The 21,935-nt window shown below is 39.5% G+C and overlaps 1 protein-coding gene across 1 annotated transcript in view; it reads left to right on the forward strand.

The window, feature by feature from the left end:
* The first annotated feature begins 528 nt into the window (after positions 1 to 528).
* Positions 529 to 21,935, forward strand: part of msra (methionine sulfoxide reductase A) — a 54,658-nt gene continuing 33,251 nt past the window's right edge. The window contains exon 1 of the mRNA XM_031746196.2: positions 529 to 950. Within this exon, the coding sequence (XP_031602056.1) occupies positions 815 to 950 (136 nt within the window). The 5' untranslated portion in view covers positions 529 to 814. The remainder of the gene's footprint in view (positions 951 to 21,935) is intronic.

Consider the following 21,935-nt stretch of genomic DNA (forward strand, 5'->3'; position numbering starts at 1 on the left):
TTGATGAGTAAAAAACTTTCTGAGTTCAAGCTGACACAGAGGTTTAGGTAAAATGACACATGGCCAGTTTAACTGACTGAGTGGAATCAGTAAATAACAGCTCAGTGTGGAGGCTGTCTAAATTTATTTGTTTTTACTTAAGCCACTTATTGTATTATATTTGAACTTTTATTAAATAATCTCTTATTGTACCATTTTCTTTAAACTTGCTGAGCTATTTTTGTCATGTTGTTTATTTTTTCAGCGGTTCTTCTTTATTAAAGTTGTTTTGTTACAATTTTGTGGATTGGCTCCTGTGACACAAGAATTCCCCGGCTTTATACATAAATCTCTCATATTAGTATTTAACAGCCACGGAGCACCAGTCATATAAAACTACAAATTAGCTTACATCTGAGAGACTACGACTGAACTCCATTCAAAATAATAGCAATTTTCATGTTAACTTAGCCACTGGCGAAGATAAAGCTCATCAATGTTTACAGAAAAAAGAAGAAATAAAAAACAAACCCAGGAGGTGAATTCGTCTTTATTGTGGTCCCAGTTATTTACAGGAAAATACAAATAAAAACAATGAAGAATTTTTCTAGTTAACTTTCACTTTCTGCATCATGTGTGGCAAAATGTGTACTTTATCTTCAATGACGAAACGCACTATGTTATGTTGTAAGTGTGCAATAAAACATTTTTAAAATGTGCTTTGTTTTACAGTCATCGTTGTGTAACAGGCGACACTTACAGTTACGCAAACCCGTGTTTTTGTTAGGTAAGGCTAGCTAGTGCAGCAGCAGGGTGTGGGAGGTGCTGAGGGTCAATGGTCTCTTCATCCAGGATCCTTTTCGTTTGGCGTCACTTTGTCAACATTAGGATGGGAGATATGGCCTTCAAAGCACAGATGCCGACCCCAGAGACAGCGCTGCCCGGCCGGACTGAGAGTTTGAAAGTCTCCGGTAAGAGTGGACCCGGTTAGCTTCAGCAGGCTAGCTTAAGTTAGCCCTGTGATATAACTTTACTACATATCCGCGTTATGTAGCGAAATGAAACGAACTGTTTGCTGGTTTGTTGTATGTTACAATGGTCTGTGGGTAACTTCCCAGGTGTTTCCATCCATTCACGAAGAAAGCAGCTTCAGTTATAAAAATGTAATTAAGTTAAACAATCGCAAATTTATCCGATGCTACACCTGCTACTACCCAGTTAAAGCATGCTGTTACTGCGCATGCGCATCCCAGTCTCTTAACAGTGGTAGAGGAAAAAACGAATATTCGCAAATGTAGAGGTCTGTAAATAAGTATTCACCTATTTAATACCAATGTATGAATGTAAAAATATTCAGTCACAGGTTAAATTTCAGCACCTAATAAGGCAACTTAAATGCTGAAGTATTAGAAGTACAATTTAAAAAAGGAAAAATATGTGTGAGAATTTTCACTTGTGATGGAAAAATCGATTTTTTTCATGTAAATCCCCATGATTATAATATTTTAAACTTATTTTCTTTTATATTGGTGTTCCATTTACTCAAACATAACATACACTTTTGATTATCCAATGGGCAGAAATCACAAAAGATATCTTTATATAGCTTATAACACTTTTACTGTATGTGGGTAAACCATGCTTATGTGCAGAGTCATGCTTCATAGGCCCATTTTGAGCCAGGAAAAAAAAAGCTTGATTTATTATTACATTGTGAAGTTATTGTTTGTAAAGTAAACAATATTTAACAGCTACAGCTTGCTGTTCCTTTGCCTGTTTAATGATTAGTTAAGCATCAGTAGATAAATCAAAAGATAGTGTTGGGTCTAAACTCAGACCCCGCTGTATCCAGGACTTATTCCCGTGAAAGAAAAACAAGGCAACAGTGTTCGATCATTTACTTGTGCAAGGGAGGCCTCGTTGGTATCTTAGCTCATCACGAATGACCCCAACGATGGCCTCCTCTCGCTGCCTTTTATTGAGAGACAGTTCACACAAAACACAGCAAAGCAACGCCCACATAGTTCTAAGGCATTGTATGTATATGTGTGAACTTCTATATGTAAGTAAGAATGTGTGTGTGTGTGTGTGGGGCTCCTGCTGGGCAGGAAGCTTACATCAAAAAAAGTCAAAAAAAGACCTTCACAAGGATGTTGCCTGTAATAAAAGACTACAGCCCCTCACCCAGAACCTCGAGAATCTGGGGAGGGGACTGTGGAATTCCTTTCATCCTACAGTTAAACAATGTAGAAATGGTAAGCATAAAAATGACAAACATTTAACAATTCACTCTAACAGATAGATCAGGTGAAAGTGAATAAAAGGGAAAAAGTGTCATCATTTTACATATTTTAAATTTACCCTCCGATTGTTTATTTTTTGCAAAGAATTTGATATTTGTTTTCTCTGAATTCTGAATTCCGAAAGTTAGAGTGGAAATGCCCCACAGATATGTGAAAGATTAAAAGGGATCAAAAGTACAAAGTGATTTTTAATCTGACAAGGTCCAAAGATTATAAACTACTGCTTAAACTCTTAACAGCTCCTCATATTTATGTACAGTACATATAAAATATGATGCTTTATTAGTGACTAACCAAACATTGCATTTAGTTTGCAGCAAAATTGCATTCTGATAGTGACAGCAGTAGATTTTTACAGCAGTTAAACATTATGCAATATATTTGGTTTAAGTTTGAAAACATAAATCCATTGTGTTATAAAACTCACTGATCCATCAATTTTTCCAACCATTTGCCCAAATTCAGTGTTGTGGGCGCATTTGCCTGTTTCAGCTGTCATTTTGTAAGAGCTGGGGTATAACTTAACTTGTATAACTTGTTAGCATCAGTATAATCAATTTAATTCTCAAAATATTTTCTGATATTTGCACGTTTAAAAATGATTACGTTAGAAATGTTGGGAATCCCTTTGACAGTTACATATTGTTGGTGAATGTGAATGTGCCATGGTTGTGGGTGCCTGATAGGATCAGGGGTGCCTGATCAGGCACCCACAACCAGAGTATTTCAGAAATTGGTCAGACTATTTCAGAAATTGCTGATCTGCTGTGATTTTCCTACATAACCACCTCCAGAGTTTACAGAGAATGGTCCGAAAATGGCCAAACTGGGTCAAGCTGATAGTAAGCCAAGAGTAAATCAAATAACTACTAGTAACATCAAAGATATGCAGAAGAATATTTCTGTCAGGAGTGTCCAACTCCAGGCATCAAAGGCCAGTGTCCTGCAGGTTTTAGATCACCTGTGTTGGATCAAGGACACATCTAAAACCTGCAGGACACCGGTCCTTGGGGCCTGGAGTTGGACACCCCTGATCTATTTAAACACAAGATGTTGAACCTTGAATAACAAGCGCTACAGCAACAGGATGCTAAGGCTGTTGCTGTAGCTGTACAAGCTGTACAAGCTCACCAAAGTTGGACAATAGATTGTGAAAACGTTGGCTTGTCTGATGAGTCTCCATTTCTGCTGCAAAATTCAGATGGTAGGGTCAGAAATTGTCGTAAACTGTGTGAAAGCCTTGGTTCAGGCTGTTAATGGTGGTACTGTATGATAGCGTTGTGCACACTTTTCGTCCCTTAGTACCAATTAGCTGAGTATTGTAGCTGACCGTGTCCACACCTTTATGACCACAATGTACCATCTTCCGATGCTTGTTTCCAGAAAGATAACATGCTATGCCAATTCAATAGAACACCTTTGCAATGTGGTAGAAAGGGTTGTTTATATCATGGATGTCCAGTTGACAAATCTGCAGCAACAGTGTGATGCTGTCATGTCAATATGGACCAAAATCTCTGAGGAATTTTTCCAGCACGTTGCTGAATCTTTGACATGGCAAATTAAGGCAGTTCTGAAGGAAAAAGGGGGTCCAACCTGCTACTAGCAAGGTTTATCTAAGAAAACTATTTGAATAATGTATGTAATGTATGTAAAATTCAGGTATAATTTTATAGAATTACAGCAAAATTAAATATCATGTAACAGAATGTTACATGTTCATGTATATAAAAAAGGCGCATTTTATGTCAAATTTCCTCCGAATAATGTTGTAGAATTTGAAAACGTTTTAATATTTCATTCAATAAACCATAAGACTATAATGTTGCTCAACTATACTTTGATGATATTAAGGGAGAGATATTCCGATTAAGCATCAGATAATATCAGCTTCATTTTATACATATCAGCTCTTGCTCTTAATAGGCCATACATCTGTTTATTTAGTTCCCTCTTTACAAATACATTTGCCACTCCTGCTTGTAAATGGCTCAAAGAAAACTGTGCTTATATATTTGTGTGTGTGTGTGCTTGTGAGATAGAGAGCTTTCTGTGAGCATAAACAGACCGACAGCAGCACTAAGCTGGCAGTCAGGGCACTTGGCACCAACCTGCCCCCTCTTCACTACAAGTGAGGGCACAGAGTCTTGGCACATGATGAATAGATCTGCACTGGCACTAAACAAAAGACCTGAGACACACATATACTCACACACACAGTCAGAGACACACGCGGTCACTTCCTTTTAGTGGTGAGTGTAAAGGTTGTTGGGCGAAAAGAGTTTTTCGGAATATTGAGTGAGTTTTGGTTTAAGGGTTGAAGAGAAAGAAAAAGAGGCGGAATCAAATATTTGACTGATTATAAATGAGTTGAATGTAGATTTTTTGTTTTGTTTTTTGGAGTGTGTTTAATGTTTTGGTTAGGCTGGAGGGGGTTGGACTGGGGAAGGAGGATGTGGGAGTGGAGGGGTTAGCGGGGCGGGGGTCCACAGCGAAAGGACGATCGGGATGGAGGGTAGGATGGGAAGGTTCAGACGGAGTGGCAGACATGCTGGAGCATCGCCAAGGCTCCTCGGGAACACTGCCACAATCGAGAGAGAGCCGAAGAAAGAGCGAGGGAGCAGAGAGGAAAGGAAAAAGCCATGCCTGCAGTCGAGAGACTTGGCAGGACTTCCCCTCCTTTGTCTGTCTGGCTCAGAGATGCAGCGCCAGAGGAAATCAAGAAACGTCCAGGCATGGTGGTGGTGAAGGTGGTGGTGGTGGATGGGGACAAGCTTTGCGTCGGCTTCAAAAAGACGGGAGAGAAAAAGTATTTTCAACGGACTGAAGCGTCTTTGAGGTCAATGGAAATCGGAAACAAACAACCCCTTTTCTCTATTTAAACGAAATTCCGCATTGGACCAATTGGATGCGATTACATTTCGGAGACAAAGTGTAGCGTGACTACAGTGTGAAAAAGTCGACCTATGATTTTAATGCTAAAAAAGTAGTTTGTAAAGCATTTGTATTTCTTGGAGCTCTAAACAGCATCTGTGAACTGGACAAGGCCGAATACTGGACTTCAGAGACTCTCGTAGTAGCCAGAGGAAGGCCATCTGTGCGCAGTGCAAGAGGTTTGTGTATCAATGCTTTTTGGGCTTTGAAAACTTTGAAACTTCTTAAACCAATAGTAATTGTTTGGAGGTTTCATGCTTAAGGGAGTAGAAACACAAAGAGCAGCCAGGTATGTGTTTGATGATCAAGCTTGAAGGAACAAAGCAGGCCAAACAGGGCCAGAAGCCTAAGAAAAAGACCAAAGTGCCCACCAAGATCTTTTGGTCAGCTTTTGCATGGTTAACAGTGAAGCCAATCAGACTTTAGACAGAACTATGTATTTACAATGTTAAGTAGGACTATAACTTTATTTTTAATCATGTTAACATGTCTGACCAGGTGTGCCTAGTAGTAGGATCGGAAATAATGGGTTCAAATAAGTACTTGAAAACTTATGGAACTTTGTTCAAAAGTACAATAGTGATAAAAGTAGTGGAAACCTTTTTTTCAAGAATACTTTAAAAAGCCAAAAGTCAAAGATGTTTGCTTTATTATGATAGAGGACTAAGAAAAGTATCAAATTCTGACATTTGTCGAGCTGGAGCCTGGCGCTGTTTGGAATGTTAGCTTAAACATTGACTGAAATAATTTATAGTGATTTCTAAGTTTTCAGAAATTTCTTCTCTTGTTTGTTTCACCTAAACTCTCAGACTGTCTAAGGTTCACCATAAAGGGCCAGAAAAAGTGATGGTTGGTGGTATTTTCTTTAGAAAGATGGGTCTCAATTAATACAGTTACCAATTGCAGCTATATAAATCGGCCAAGTTTTAGATGTATATAATAATGTAAAATCTGCATATTAATCTGTTTTCACCTACATACAGACTTTAATTGGTCTGGCCCTCCAGGTGTATTTGGCATGTTTTCTTTCTCCATTAGGAATAATGGCACCATCTGTGTTTGATTGACAAATGACAGATTTGGCAATCCCCTTGCTCTTATTTTGAAAGTTTAACTGTTCCTAACTTGCTTACCCAGCGCTTCCCGCCACCCCATGTTTCATTTCCCATCAGTTGTTTTGCTGGCTTCCTAGCTCTTGGGGGGCAGTCCACAGAGACAATCTCATCCTGCAGTGTTGGAAGTTCTCCAGCTCCACCATTTTGGACTCCAGCTAGCGTTCATCATCCAGCTGGCCAGAACAGGTTCATTTATGTGCTGCTACACTGAGCTCACAGCTGCAGTCAATGACCGTGGAAGTAGAGTTCATCCACAGAAAAACACACTTACCAAAGAGGCAGCTTATTATGCCAATCAGTTATTTATTTGTTGCAATGCACTTGGCAAATAAAATACTTGCAGATAAATAAAACAGTTTAATAATTCATAACTTAAGAAATCCCAATGAAAGTGCTCATTTATCAGGAAGCTCAGTTAGCAGCCATACCTGTACAGGATCAACACAGACAGAAAAACAGGGAAATTCCATTCGCCATAAACTAACTGAATGATCTGGACCCATAGAACATAAAGTAAAGCCAACACGCCAACACCTTAAATTAGAATTTTGACATTCTAAAGCAGAACATTGCAGCAATGTGGCAACCAGAGATGACAGAAATTCAAGGGTATCCTGCGACTTTGAGTGACTACGGGTGGCATAACCACTTTTAACACTATGAAGGGAGGAATCTTAGATAAACTTTTTTAAACTTCCAGGCAAGGGATTTAAATGACTTCCAACGAGAGTGAAGGGTACCTGTAATTGTCATGGCCCAGTGCCTGGAAAGTCCACCAGCCATCAGTTTCAAAGTGATGTGCAACGAGCAAATTTCATCCAGCGTGGACACAACTTTAGATTTAGAAAGGAGGATTATCCCAGATATGCTCATTGGGTAATAACTGAGAAATTATTAGGTTGATGAATGAATGAGAGTTGTTGGGGATACTGTCCATAGAGGCCAGAGCTGTTGGCTCCGATTGAAATAAACAACTTGTCTACATATAATAGCAACATTTAACTGTAATTGTCACAGTAGCAGCAACATTTGTGAATAGTTCCAACCTTTGACCACACCTATGATTTGAAATTCTTACACGCTGAACACAGCATTTATAATAAACACCAAACAATTCTTAAACACGCATAAGATCCATGTACTTAAAAAATATTTGGTAGTCCTCCCTTTCTACTATAAAGGCACATATACTTTCATATAAAACAAGGAAAACACTGGAGTTTTACCTGAAGCCAAGTTTTTGGAGCCTACATCAATAAGAGCCCCAAAAAATTAATTAATCAAAAGGACGCCTGTACAGTTTTTATGAAGGGGAAAAATTATTCATAGAAACCAAAACATTTTTTGTACCAGTCTGTAGAAATGCTTTTTAATGCTGTGAAGTTGTGAAGTATTTTAATTTGAGAGTCTACAGAGACTGAGACACTTTTAGACACGCCCATTAGGCCGTTTGAGGAACTGCACTGTTTGGCACTGCATTGGTTTTCTTTACAGCTAGTCTAGAGGTTTATCAATCTAGTTGATATTTGCATTTATTTTAATTAACTTATCCTCAACTTTTTCAGTTTATCCACTCTTTATCTGCTCTACCTTCACTAGTAACCTTAGCCCTGCAATATGTTGTCCAAAAAGCGAATCCCTACTGGGAGGTTCATGTTTGGGGTCAGGAGTCTAGAGCTAAATATTTTTTAATGGTGTTATCTGGACATTACTACTCCTACCTGACTCATCTCAGATGTCTTAGCTTCGCTCTCACCACCTACACACACAGATGGAAAACTGTAACAAAAAGACTAATGAAGAATTTAATGTCAGCTTAATGCAGATGTGTTCAGACACACAGCAGCTGGTGTGTCGATGTCTTTTAATTACCAGGTGTACTTGTAGGTGTAAATAATTATTATTGCAGCTTGCTATAATAATAATTCTGACAGCAAATGTTTCTAGGGATTTTTTTGAGTGTGATGTAAATGTCTGATGTGATATTGTGCTAATGAGGCTTTGAATAGCAGATATCACGTTTGTAAATTTGTTTCTTCACACCACTCTCTGTAAGCTGAAAGCAGCCCCTCATTTGACACCAGTTAGTGTTTGCTGGCATTATGAGTACCTTATGAATACTTTATCTTTGAAACAAAAGATAGTTGAAATGTAAAAATGTATCACTGTCAGTTTTTATTTCTCATTTGCTTGTTTATTGTTGTAAGACTTATACTGCCCTTTTATCCAGCCTATAATTTCGTTATCTGTGATAAACAGGCCATTCTGCCTCTCATCTCTTTAAGGCCCACCTCCATAAAATCCCATTTTCTTCTGATTTGCCAAGTTATGGAAGCCTGCTGAGGAGTTTGTGAATAGTACTCCTGTGCTCTGTGGGCATGGTGTGTTTGTAGAATAGACACCCATCTTTGGCTTTTAAACTAGAGTTATTATGTTGTTTTATTTGTGGTTTTCCCATCCTAGCAGTTTTTAAAATGCTAGAATGGGAAAACCGCTAGGATCCTTATTATTTAATTATTCTTTTAGTTTTTTAGTTGCACAACACTTTGGCTAACACCTGATGTTTGTTTATGCGCTGATTAAAAAACAAACAAATCAACTCAATTTGATTCAATTTGACTCAACTTGATGTTGTACCAGATGACCATATGTAGAAATCATGAGCTGATGTCGGCTTGTTGTGAGACTAGAACTCTGCTTAGCTTTGCACACTGTTAAGCTGGGCATACACTGTGCAATGTTTTCAGTCGCGTTATTCAGCTTCTGCTCAAACTGCACGATTGACTCGCAGGGGTTAGAAGTTCGCAGGTCACGATGCAGGGTCTCACACTATACGGCCCGATGCTCTGATGCGACCTGAGTGTTCACACTGTGCGTCCATAACATGAAGGTTATAACAGAAATTCTGTCGCTCGCTCTCCCTCTCTCTCCCTCTCTCTCCCTCTCTCTCCCTTTCACTCACACAGACACGCACACCGCCACCATCAACTTTGCTAAATTGCTAATGAAAAACATTGATCAGGCAGCTGTGATTGAGCAGCAGTGTAAATCCAACTATTTTCACGGTTGTTGTGGTCGTGATAATTTTGTGAGGCCACATCGAAAAGGCTCGGATGAGTTCTACAAGTTGTGCCTCCATTGCTTGTGTCCAGATCACACGCTGCACTGCTAGCTACTCCGTCTTTTTCACCGACATTTATGTGTTTGCGCGTGCGCAGTGTGAGCGGCTGCGGTGACACCCTCACGACCAAGCGATTGATGATCGGGAGCTGGCCATGAGGTGTTAATCGCTTCTCGTTACCCCACGTATACTACACGATGCACGACGCACGATGAAGGCCAAACTCGGGCCGAACACCAAACCGGTCGCATGACTCAAAAATCGGCTCAAAATGGGCCAAAAATCGCACAGTGTAAGCCCAGCATTAGTTATAGGGCAGGGCAATATGGCCAAAAAGATTTATCACGATATATATTTGAAAATTTGCGATAATGATATAACTGACGATATAATTGACGAGACAAAATACTTTACAACTCCACAACTTTGTTAGTGCGAAAAAAAATCCCATCGATGTATTTTCACTTAAATGTATTTGCACACTGGTAGCACGGTGGCACGGTGGTTAGCACTGTTACCGCACAGCAAGAAGGTCCTGAGTTCAATTCCACCATCAGGCCGGGGTCTTTCTGTGTGGAGTTTGCATGTTCTCCCCGTGTTTGCGTGGGTTCCCTCCGGGTACTCCGGCTTCCTCCCACCGTCCAAAGACATGCAGTTTGAGGGGATAGGTTAATTGGATAATCCAAATTGTCACTAGGTGTGAATGTGTGAGTGAATGTGAGCGTGAATGGTTGTCTGTCCCTGTGTGTTGGCCCTGCGACAGACTGGTGACCTGTCCAGGGTGTACCCCGCCTCTCGCCCTATGACAGCTGGGATAGGCTCCAGCGCCCCCCGCGACCCTGGAAAGGATAAGCGGAAGCGAATGGATGGATGGATGGATGTATTTGCACTTAAACAAGCAGCTGTTTTTTATGTGCATTAAATCTATATAAAAATTTAACAGTGCAAATGCAAATTCCTTGCTGACAAAAGGCATTTCCAGTGGAAATTGGCCAACATATCCTCAGCATAACCATGTATAATATTCACAAAACTTAAAAAGAGGTTAAACACACACAGTGCAGTAATATTATGTTAAAGCACAGTACGTATTACTCCGCGAGGCTCCTGCCTACGGTAGCTGTAATGCTCCGACAATCCATCGAGCGGTGCGGCTTTGTAGCTTAGCAAAGTCGTACTAAAACATTTTTTTGACAGATTTTTGAGCACCGTGTACCACATAAAATCGGTTCGGTAATAACAGTAATAACAATGGCCCGCTTGCATGCTCTACCAAAAAATGTGCTTTGGTGTGTATCTGACGGACGAAAGCCAAACCAGTTCCACACCAAGTTGCAGCATTTTTACAAACCAATTCTGTTTCATCTGTTTCATTCAACGATCCGCCTTCACCCTTCTCATTCCCCGTCACCGCCATGCTTTTTCCGCCATGTGCGTATGAAAACAAAGGCACTGTGCATGTGCGTTTTACCCATATTCTATCACAATATTTCATTTTCTTATCATTGCCTAACATTATACCGGTATTACCGTGAACGGTATAATATGGCCCAGCCCTAGTTAGTTATCTGGAATTTTTTTCATGTCAGATGTTTTTGGCCTTACACTGATATTAGATGCAGATATAGATGTAGCTAAGAAGATGCCTCTTACAGTAAGCATCTCCATTAAAGTTTTGTTTGTGGATCACCACGGCAGCTTATGTTTATGAATAAATCTTCTTCTTCTTCTTTCAGCTGTTTCCTTCAGGGGTTGCCACAGCAGCACATCTGCCTCTGTCTCTCTGTCACACCAACACTCTGCACGTCTTCCTTCACTACATCTGTGAACCTCCCTCGAGGTCTTCCTCTTTTTCTCCTGCCTGGCAACTCCATATTCAGCATCCTTGTCCAACATATCCACTATCCCTCCTCCGCACATGTCCAAACCATCTCAGCCTTGACTCTCTAACTTTGTCTCTAAACTGCTCAACCTGAGCTGTCCCTCATTCCCATCCTAGCCACCCCCAAAACATCCCCTTTTGTGCAGTAAACACACCAATCTGTTATCAGTGAATGAAGATATACTAAAGCTTTAACCCAGCCTGTACTTACAGTAGTGTAGGAATAGTTTTAGTATTAAATAAAATAACTTGTTATAAGATAAAATATGTATGGACTGCATCATCGGCATCCATCCATCTTATTTTGTTTATCCAATTCAGGGTTGTGGCAGGCTATATCTGTATATCATAAATGTATTGATTTTAATTAAAGCTTTTTTACATTTTGTAGTAAAAAGTATAATTTACAGCCTAATTTTGTGTGCTGCATTTTAAAGTATTATTGCTCTAAGCAGCATTCAGAATTCTCCAAAGGATGTACTTAAAGCATGTATGAATGCAAAGAGCCATTACTATGACATAAAGATGTCTGGAAAAGACTAAGCACTCCACCAGTGCAAAGTGCGTCAAGTTTCCCTGCACCATACACTGTCTCTAGACTAATGGCTCTGAGCGATCGATCGAGTCGAACCGTCAGGAAGGTGCACACGCGCATATATGAGCCCTGTGGAGGCTTATTAACCCACACCACCGCTCTAACTACACTCATAGCTGTCGATCCACTGATTCAGAGGCTCGAAGAAGAAGATTAGTGCAAAACAGAAAACAGACCTTCAGGTGTAGAAGTTGTTTTGCTGGTGCTGATTGAGTTGTGTGTTTGGCATATACCACATACATTTAATTTTGTGCAATTAAGAGCATCAAACTCTTTTTTGTACAATTACGTTACCACTTTTTATCCATATATGTAAAGACGGGCATGCTTGTTTTGTCCTACAGTGACAGATGTGAAGTTTTAACTGCTTTTGAACCTCCAACAGAGAATAGAGAACTTCCGATGTCCATTTCTAGTTTATGGTGTTTCAATTAAAGAAAAAAATTAATGCAAATTGACTTAATTGAACTGAATAACTGTCACATTATAAACCATAAACATTTATGGTGACCACTTTAACAGAAACCCTGCAGTTATTCAAATAATGAGGTTATTGTGGCATTAATCATAAATTTCTAACCAAACGTTATTTTAACGCAGTCATTCAGACTTTGAAAAAAGTGGTAGATTTATAAGACATCATTTTGATTTAGTGGATGCTGTTTAATTTTAAATTCAAATCAACTGAAAAACTAACCACATAAATAAATCTGAACTGAACCAAACCTGCCACAGTCCGGCGGAGAGTCAGTGCCGACCTTTTCGGCTCAGTAAAAGAAAAGAAAAGAAAGATGTGCTGAAAGGTGAAATGAAAGAATTATTGAAAATCAAAATGCAGCATAATAATTGTTTTTTTCCCTCCATTATCTTGTTTTAATAAAGAAGGCAAATTTGTAAATGAAATTAGAATTTAATTAATTGCCGAGCCCAGTTAAATGTTAGTTAAAACCTGAATATTTATTAATGGTAATAAAACAACTAAAGTAATAAATGAAACATTGGTTAATAAAGGAAAGCAGCATTTTAAGCACCTGAAATAAAAGAAAAATACAACAAAGAAAGTGTCAGATTTTGGATTGCTGTACTTTTGATATCGATTCGTGAGATCAGCTTGTGACATTTTTAATTTGCACCTCAGGTTTGAACATTTAGAAACATCAGTTAGACTTTTGCTCCATATGAAGCTTGATTTGTAATATATTCAGCAAAACATTTGCTTTATTGCCGGTTCTCTCAGGTTTGGGGGAATTGAGAACTCGTCCAGACAAAATGAACAAAAAGCTGATAGCAGTGTTAAACTTCAGAAGGGAAACTTGTAACCGAAATCCCAAAAATGGGACACTAGTAGCAGAAGTGACCAGGAGAAAAGAGAACATAATCAGATGCCTTTACACAGGATGTAGGGAAAACACTATGCAATCTATATTATATATGTGGGGGATTAATAAACCATAGAACACAGCTGGCATCAGTACGAGGCAAAGGCAAACAAACACAAATAAAATTAAGAATTGTGGAGCAGGTAATCCCAACTGAGGGAAAAAACAGGAAGTGAAACTAGAGCGAGGCCCAGAAAAACAAGACAGGAAGTCACGTAGAGAAAAAACTACACTGATGCATGAAGATTAACACTAATAAAGATGACAGACATGGGGGAGCACATGCGGACAAACAAGCAGACACACAGAGAAGACAGAGAGAGGCAAGACACGTAGGAACCCAGAAAATGAGAACATTAGAAAGAGAAGAATGAGTAACAAATCAAAACAGGAACCCAAAACTCAATAAACACAACACTGTAACCTGGGACCGTGACAAATTCAATGCCTAAATAATCTTCTGGGGAAACTCTACCCTCTAAGATGTAATATTTTCCCCATTAAACACAGGGGACTCCAACAACCTTGTGTTAAAAATAAGTGAGTGTACAGGTTCCTTGTCATGTCCAGTATGTCTGCGAGCTGCAGAACAATAAGGGTAACGCTGATGCTTGTAATGATGGGCGGTAATAAAAAATGATGACGGCAATCAGAGCAGCTGATTGAGGGGCTCGGATAGATTGGGAGAGAGAAATCCTTTAGCAGGGAGAAATAAATGGAAAGAGAGATATGGGCGAAGGAGGGAGAGGTAAAGAGAGGATGCAAGGAAGGGGGAGCAGGAGGAAGATGAAGAAACCAGGCAATCAGAGGAGGCGAGGGTGGGGGGAGGTTACTTTGTAGATTTAATTGCAGTGCAGTAGAAGCAATCTTTTCTCTGTGTGTGTGTGTGTGTGTGTAGACTCACCAATCTCCCCAAGCTAGACATTAGCTGCAGTGCTTCATTTATCACTGTCAAGTCGGGAGCTCCAGGGGGGAGGAGGTGGGGTTCTTCATGGAGATGGGCGATACCAATTTTTTTTCAATTTGATACGATACCAATATTTCTAGCTACAATTTTACTGATATAGATACTAATCATTTCTTAAACAGCAGCATTTTTAAAGAGAAAAGTAATTTTGGAGCAAATGCAAAAAAGAAGGCCACATGACAAATACTAATAATTGCAGTAATTGGGAATTTCTACCAACAAATTTTGCATAGACACTCTTCAGACAGGTTAAAATGGAAGAAGATATACTTTAGTGATCTTTAGACTTTTTCTGTAGCACCACGAAAATGTGTGGGAATTTTGTACATATAGTAATCTCTAAAGTGTTGAATTACCCCTAATTTCTTTATATTTTGCACAGAAAATCAGAAATTGATGCAGAGATTCATTGAAACATCTCCAAATATAAATAGCACACATGGCAAATGTTTGTACCTTTCTTATAACTTCTTCAAGTAGTCCTCAGAAATAGTTCTCCAGACTTGGATGTTGGCTGCCTTTTGTTCTGTTCTGTGTCAAGATAATCCCACACTGACATCTGTGGTCTGGGAAGGCCAATCCATGACTGATAGTGTCCCAGTGTCTGTTTTTCTGTATGCCTTCACTGCATTGGAAGTATGTTTGGGATCACTTTCATACTGAAAAATACAAAGTTGTTGCCAGTATGATGGATTGGTATGATGGATCTATATCAGGTCATAAGTCCATCAATTTTGTTAGAAGTTAGCAGGAAGTTAGCTCGCTAGTTTCGCTAGTTACCTAAGCATGATATACCATGTTCTGACTGAGTGATTTGTGATAAAATTAAAACATACAGCTTTTGCCACCAGTTCCAACATAAATGAAGACAGAAAACCAAACATCAGTGACTTTTGTACTTTTGCAGGGTTACTGAAGTTCGGCTAGCTGGTATATAATGATGTGCTACGTGATGGCTCACGAAATAGCTATGTTAGCATAACATAAACAGCAAAGCTGGAGGATGAATGCTAACTTTTTTCCAGTCGATAAAAGTTAACGTGAGGATTCCCAATGGTTAGGAACAATTGCAGTCGCATGGCAGGATGCTGTAAACGGACCAAACTTCAGCCAGGAGAACAACCGAGATAATCCATCCACAATACGAGGTTAGTCATTAATATACTGCAACAACATGAGAATAGAGCAGCTGCGAGAGAATTCAGCATTAATGAATCAATGGTATGGAAGTAGAGGAAATAAAAAGAATGAGTTGAGTAAAGTTTGACTCATCTAACTGTTTTGTTTCGCTTAATGCACCTTATAATCCGGTGCGCCTTATGTATGAAACAGACCCGTTCATCGACTATGCGCCTTATAATCCGGGGCGCCTTATCGTCTGAAACAAACGGTAGATAGGCACACATAGGAAACTCAAATTAATTGTCAGATAATTACATGCTCCATGGCAAAGGTCCAGTTGATGTACTTGGATTAGCAGAGGTACTGATTGGCTGATTGGCTCCAGCTGCCTGCATCTGCATATCTGTCAGTCAGAGTAGCCAGGCCCCTAACTCTACTATTCACATGGATGAGTTCTAAAAGAACATTCAGTTGCTATAAAGAGTAAAACTACTCTTATATACCAAAACTATTTTGTATCAGGCTGTAAACATGTTTGTTTTTCCTGTTAATTTGGACATTTTAACATGTGATTTGGGATTGATTCTCTGTTGGAGCCGGCCTCAAGTGGCCATTAGAGTTTTTGGCACTTTACTGTTTACTTCGTTTTTTAGCCCTGACGGTTTCCGCTTGTTTAACCATTAATGGTTACTACTAACATTGAGAACTGTGCTGTGTTACCCACACTGTTTTTTTGGCATAGCTCTTTTAACCAGTCCAACTCATGCTCCACCTTTCCATCCCAGGATCCCTTAGCAAGATCTTAGCTTTAGGTGGCATCGAGTCAAGAATCTTCTTGAACTGCTTTACCTGCACATCAGTATCTCATAGATTAGAAGTTTTTTTCCTTTGCTGTTTCCTGCTAGTCTTAAATCTGGCAAGTTTGACTGGATGTTTCTCACAGATTTGAGTGGTTGATTAGAAAAAGTTTGCATAGGTGTTGGTGCAGTAGTTTAAATGTGGTCTGACAAGTTTGTTGGGTGTTATTTTGCATCTTAATTTTTCCCGTGCTTTCAGTTAACAGAAAGAAAGTTTTAATCTTTTCAGTTTACATGGAGTTTGCTCTTCCTGCAAGCATAATGGTTTTTATTGTGCTGCAGATGAACAGTGAAAGAAAACCAAGTAAAGGAAAAAGGGAGATGAAATAGCTACAAAATATAAGACAATGACGCAAGAGCCTGACTCAGCACTTTGTCAGCTCTGTGTGCAGGGTGACGTAAGAGATTTTCTCCTCTGGTTTATCTCGGATCGGCAGAAATTTATTGAAAGTCACATCATTCTCTACAGAATAGGCTGATGGAAATCATGCAGATTCATAGAATTGAGGTGACTATCTTTTAATGACGCAGTATAGCCTCATTACACAACAATAAATTCAGTGCTGATCGGTTTATTTAACTCTTTTCTTTCTTATTTTATCAGTTTCTGTTTTGTTATCTGTGGCTGCACTACAGAAAATTAAAAAGCGATGAAGGGCGTGATGAAAGGCCATGGAGATAAACTGGAATGTACTGAGTGCTGATTGGCTGATTCTGCCTGCCTTCACTCACACACACACACACACACATACACACACGTAGGCCTGAGCTGAAATAGAGCAGCACTAATGGAGAGTGTGAACGTGTGTGCCACAGATGTCACCATGGATAAACGCCTGTCCTGAGATCAGGCTTATTATTGTGACAGGATTTAGGGAGCGGGAGAAGAGACCGGGAGGCAAGCTGGTTAGTCACACACACTCACACACACACACACACACACACACACACACACACACACACACACACACACACACACACACACACACACACATAAAACCTAAAATGAAGTGGGTCTCTGATGTGAAGGGCCCTGAAGTGCTTTCTAACCTCTTTCGCTGCTCTTTACCACTAAATAAAAGAAAATTAGTGCAAACAGTCAGAAACTGTCTTTAATAAACACAGAAACAAGATGCGGAGCAGAAACAATCTGCAGTCTGTTTTGTCTTCTTTAAATCAGCGCACAAAGTCAGTCAAGCATGAGAATGAAAATAGTCTGTGTGTTTTTAGTCCCATAATATGTCTGCTACTGATCATTTTCTGCTTGTTGCTTGACTTTTTAAACACATATTGGGCACCGCACCATTGATGAGCTCTTCCTTGGTGCACGCAGCTCTGATTATACACTCCAGTATACTGATTCCAGTAACAGTATGAAAATTGCCATTGTGAGGTCACCCACTAGTTTCTGAAGTCTCGTTTTGAAGCCACCACTGTCCTGGTGTTATGAAACTGAATGTGACAAGCGGGGGCAGATTTGACTGTGAATTCCCTAAACACTGGTCAGTCAGAAGTGGTTAGCCAATGAACATATCTGGGATAATCCTCCTTTCTGATACTTACATTGAGAAAAAATTAAAATTAATTCAGTGTTTCATTATGAAATTACTGACTGTGACCATAAACCCAGCAGGAAAGTCTTTGCTGAGGTCAGTCTGTAGACTTCCATAGGACCACACGTTTTCTTGCCCTCTGATAGCCATTACAAATAATGCACGCTTAAGGCAGTTCCTTATTATCTTTTCTTTTTCAGTCCCGACTGATACGCCCGCGGTGTGATTGACTGTCTTAGTTTTTAGCACTTCATCTCTAAACAGTCTACAGCACAAACAACAATTAAATCAGAAAGTATGTTTCACTTTGAGTGTCCCCGCAACCCTGTAAGATTAGAAAGGACATTGTTGGGGGGACGATCCAGATTTCATTCCTTTTCATTTGTTTTTCATTACCAAGCACTGCTGTTTCAGAGTGAAAACTACTGCTCGCTAAATAAAAGATACATTTTTACAAAAACTTCCAAAAATATTTCTACTTAGAGCCAACCACTAGTCTGATCATCTACATATGAATTCCCTAAAAGGTGAGATTCACAGCATTTTATTTCAACTTGTTCAGTTGCAGTTATGGACCGGCGCTGTGGGGCTACATTAAATGGTGATATTAAATTGTCCACAGGTGTGAAAGTGAGAGTGAATTGTTGTCGGTCTCTCAGTGTTGGCTTTGTGACCGACTGGCGATCAGTCCAGAATGTACCTCGCCTCACTCTATGGTAGCTGGGATAGGCTCCACCCCCCTGTGACCCTGATGGGAATAAGCGGAAGAGAATGGATGGATGGAGTGCGTTGTTTTCTGTGACACCCTGCAGTTAGAAACTCTGATGGGTGTCTCTGAAGAAATGTTATGCACGGTTTGTTGGCTTTGTAAGTGACAGAGTAGCAGTTCCTAATAGAGAGGAACAGTCACACTCTTATTTGGAAAGATCCACCTGGCTCTAACAGCATCATTCACTGTAAGAACCTTCAGTCCCTGATGCTGTAGAACATTTTTGAGTTCACATATGTATTGGCTCTTCAACTCTGAACACGCTGCAGAAAACACACTGCAGGGAAGCAGAAAAAATCAGCCATAAAAGCAGACTTTTCTTAGGAATCGACTGTTATTTCTTACTTTTGCGCTGTTGCATTCTGAGATGATTTCATATTAAATCTGGAACTGAAATGGCATGGCTGGCTAAATGGCACTATGTAGAGGAGGAATTTAATTCTGGCATGTCAAATGATTTGTATTATTGTGTGAAACTGGGAATATTATACATATTAATTTATTTTAAAAATAAATTGCAGTATTATAAATGCTCTGGTAAAGCTCTAAACTCACAAGATCATAAAGGTTACATAATAATAATAATGAATATTTTTACAGGCTGCAGAGCAGGTATTGTAGGGTACACTATGATTCCTGAATTATTTGAATTAAAAACAATAGACTAACTGATGTAGTTAATCTATTGGCACGTTATATTCCTAAAGACTCTACATATATAATATGGGTGTAGCCACTGTCACCTCATTTTGAAGCCTCTGGGTTTTGACTGCTATCATATTAGTTTTTTTGAGCCAGATATTAACATATTTGGATGAGACAATGGAGTGGTAATTTATCAGCTAACAACAGCCGTCTTTCTTAGCTCACTAATCTGAATAGATGCACAGACACACATCTGCTAATTAGTGTTTGGTAACAGACGTATGCAATGCTACAACTTCACCCATGAGAACTGAAGCACAAACTTCTTGGATGGTCGGTACCAGTGGATTTGAAACTAGGAGACAGGTCCCATTTGTGGCCTGGATCTACTGCAGGTGGGGCAAAGATGAAGAGAGGAAAAATATGAAGTCAGTCTAAGTTGAATGGATATATTTTTGGCCTGAAAAAACAGGAATTTGTTGATGAACTTGGTGGCAACTTGGCTCTATTTTTATTGGTAAGGATTGATGGAAATTGTAGGGTGTGGGGCTTTGTTTCAGGTTCTGAAGTCCAGCATGCAGACGCAGGAAAGGAAACCAGTATTCAAAAAGTATTCAAAAATACTTTCAAGTGCGAGCTGTTACTGTATTTGGGTGTCATTTGAACTAAAACATGAACTTTGTGAGCATTAAAAATCAGCCCTACCGGGGAAATGTGTGGAAAAAAGCAGCTTAAATAGCAGTGTGCAATTGATTTGTCACTGCAGAATTCATTTTTAAAAATGAGCAGAATTGCTGCACCGATTTTGTGAAAACTGAAGTGAGTCCTTTTGCAGAGCTCAGACCAAACAACAAATATTGTGCAGTGAAATTATAAAAGCTGTAGAGCAATTTTATAACAAATAACAGATTTTTTTTTCTATCCCATCTGAGTTTAAATAAATCCTGCAAACTTATTGGTACACATTATTATCTGCTCTTGTTCAAATCTTTCAAGAAACAAATGGGCTGGTGCGTGCGTGTGTGTGTGTGTGTGTGTGTGTGTGTGTGTGTGTGTGTGTGTGTGTGTGTGTGTGTGTTTGCAACAGCTGTTACTAAGAAAGGTGTTTACATTTCAGAGCATGTATGTGTTCAGTGCACCGTAGCAAGCCCACACCTGACAGGTGATCTGCATCTTGTGTTGCAGCTTTGTTTTTTCTTTATCTTTCTTTTTCTCTAACACACACACATACACACACACGCACACACAGTGAGCTTTTACTCTCATTAGTATTCTGTCTGGATTTATTGTCTTTCCCACTGACATTTACATTTAAATTGTTTATCTTTCAGTGTCTTTCTGTGTGTGTGTGTGCGTGCGCGCGCGCATATCCGTGTGTGCTTGTGTGTAGCCAGTAATGAACATGCCTTTGCTGGTCCCTGAAGGCAGCCATTACTAACACTCTCTCTCTCACACACACACATACACACACATAGAGAGGATAATGTGGGAGGAGGAGGAAAGGGGAGGAAAGGGGATGCTGAGAATGTGTACCAGTATTAAGGTGCAGGATCTTAAATTTCCATTTGAAATCACAGGGATTTGCAGGTTGTTGAAGGTTGATGCTTTTTGGATTAAAGCTCCATTTGTGATGATTTTTATGACTTTCAACTCCCTTGGTTTTGTACCAAAAATCTTTCCGTTACCAGCGTTTATTCTAGAGTTTAAATCCGGTTTTCCAGTGTCTGGAAACTGGGGCATCTCAGATGAAAAATCTCTCAGCATCCGTCCAATTAAGACTGAAGAAGTATCAGCACACTGGATTACACTGTGGATTAGCCAACAGACAACGTTTGGGTTCCTGCAGGGCAGAATGCTGTATATTCAGGGTTTTTCCTTCACAGTGGGAATTTACACATCTTCCAAAAAGGTTTTAGTGAGAGCCAAAGACAAATTATTTTTAAGCAGTTTTGTTAATTGGGCTTTTATTAAGTCAGGCATAGCATCCATTTTTCCAATAATGACAAAAAATATACAGATATTAGTGAGGATAATAAAACACAGTCTTGCTGCCTTCACTGTAGTGTAATATAATTTTGTAGACACACCCAAAGAGCCATTCTGAGCCATCCTGATATCCGTCTATCAATTTATTCATTTTCTGCTCCTCCTCTGGGTTAGGGGTTGTGGAGGTTGAAGTCAAAGCAGACATGCCCAGTTCTCCCTCTCCCCAGCTACCACCTCCAGGTCTTCTGTGAGGAAAATGAGGCGGTCCCAGGTCAGCTGAGTGTCCTGGGGTCTCCTTCCAGTTGTTCATGTCTGAAACACCTCGCCAAGGCGGCATCATATTCAGAAGCCTGAACCACCTCTAATAATTACCTTAGCAGTTCTACTCTGAGCCCTTCCCAACTGACTGCGCGCCTCACCCTTTCTGAGCCGAGGCACCCTTCGGAGAAAGCTCATTTTCACCACTTGCATCTGCAGGCTTATCCTTGCAGTCATTACCCGCAGCTTGTGGCTATAGCAGAGGGTAGAAATGTGGATATATGCAAGAAAATCCACAAGAAAATCCATAAGATTGCTTCACTATATATATATATATATATATATATATATATATATATATATATATATATATGTATGTATATGTTATAGTCAACCAATCAAATTTCAATTTTTTTTTATCAATATTCTAAGGTTGGTAATTCAATCAGATCAATTTGGATTTGGTTTGT

Source organism: Oreochromis aureus, linkage group 15, assembly GCF_013358895.1.
Source record: "Oreochromis aureus strain Israel breed Guangdong linkage group 15, ZZ_aureus, whole genome shotgun sequence".
Classification (NCBI taxonomy): Eukaryota; Metazoa; Chordata; class Actinopteri; order Cichliformes; family Cichlidae; genus Oreochromis; species Oreochromis aureus.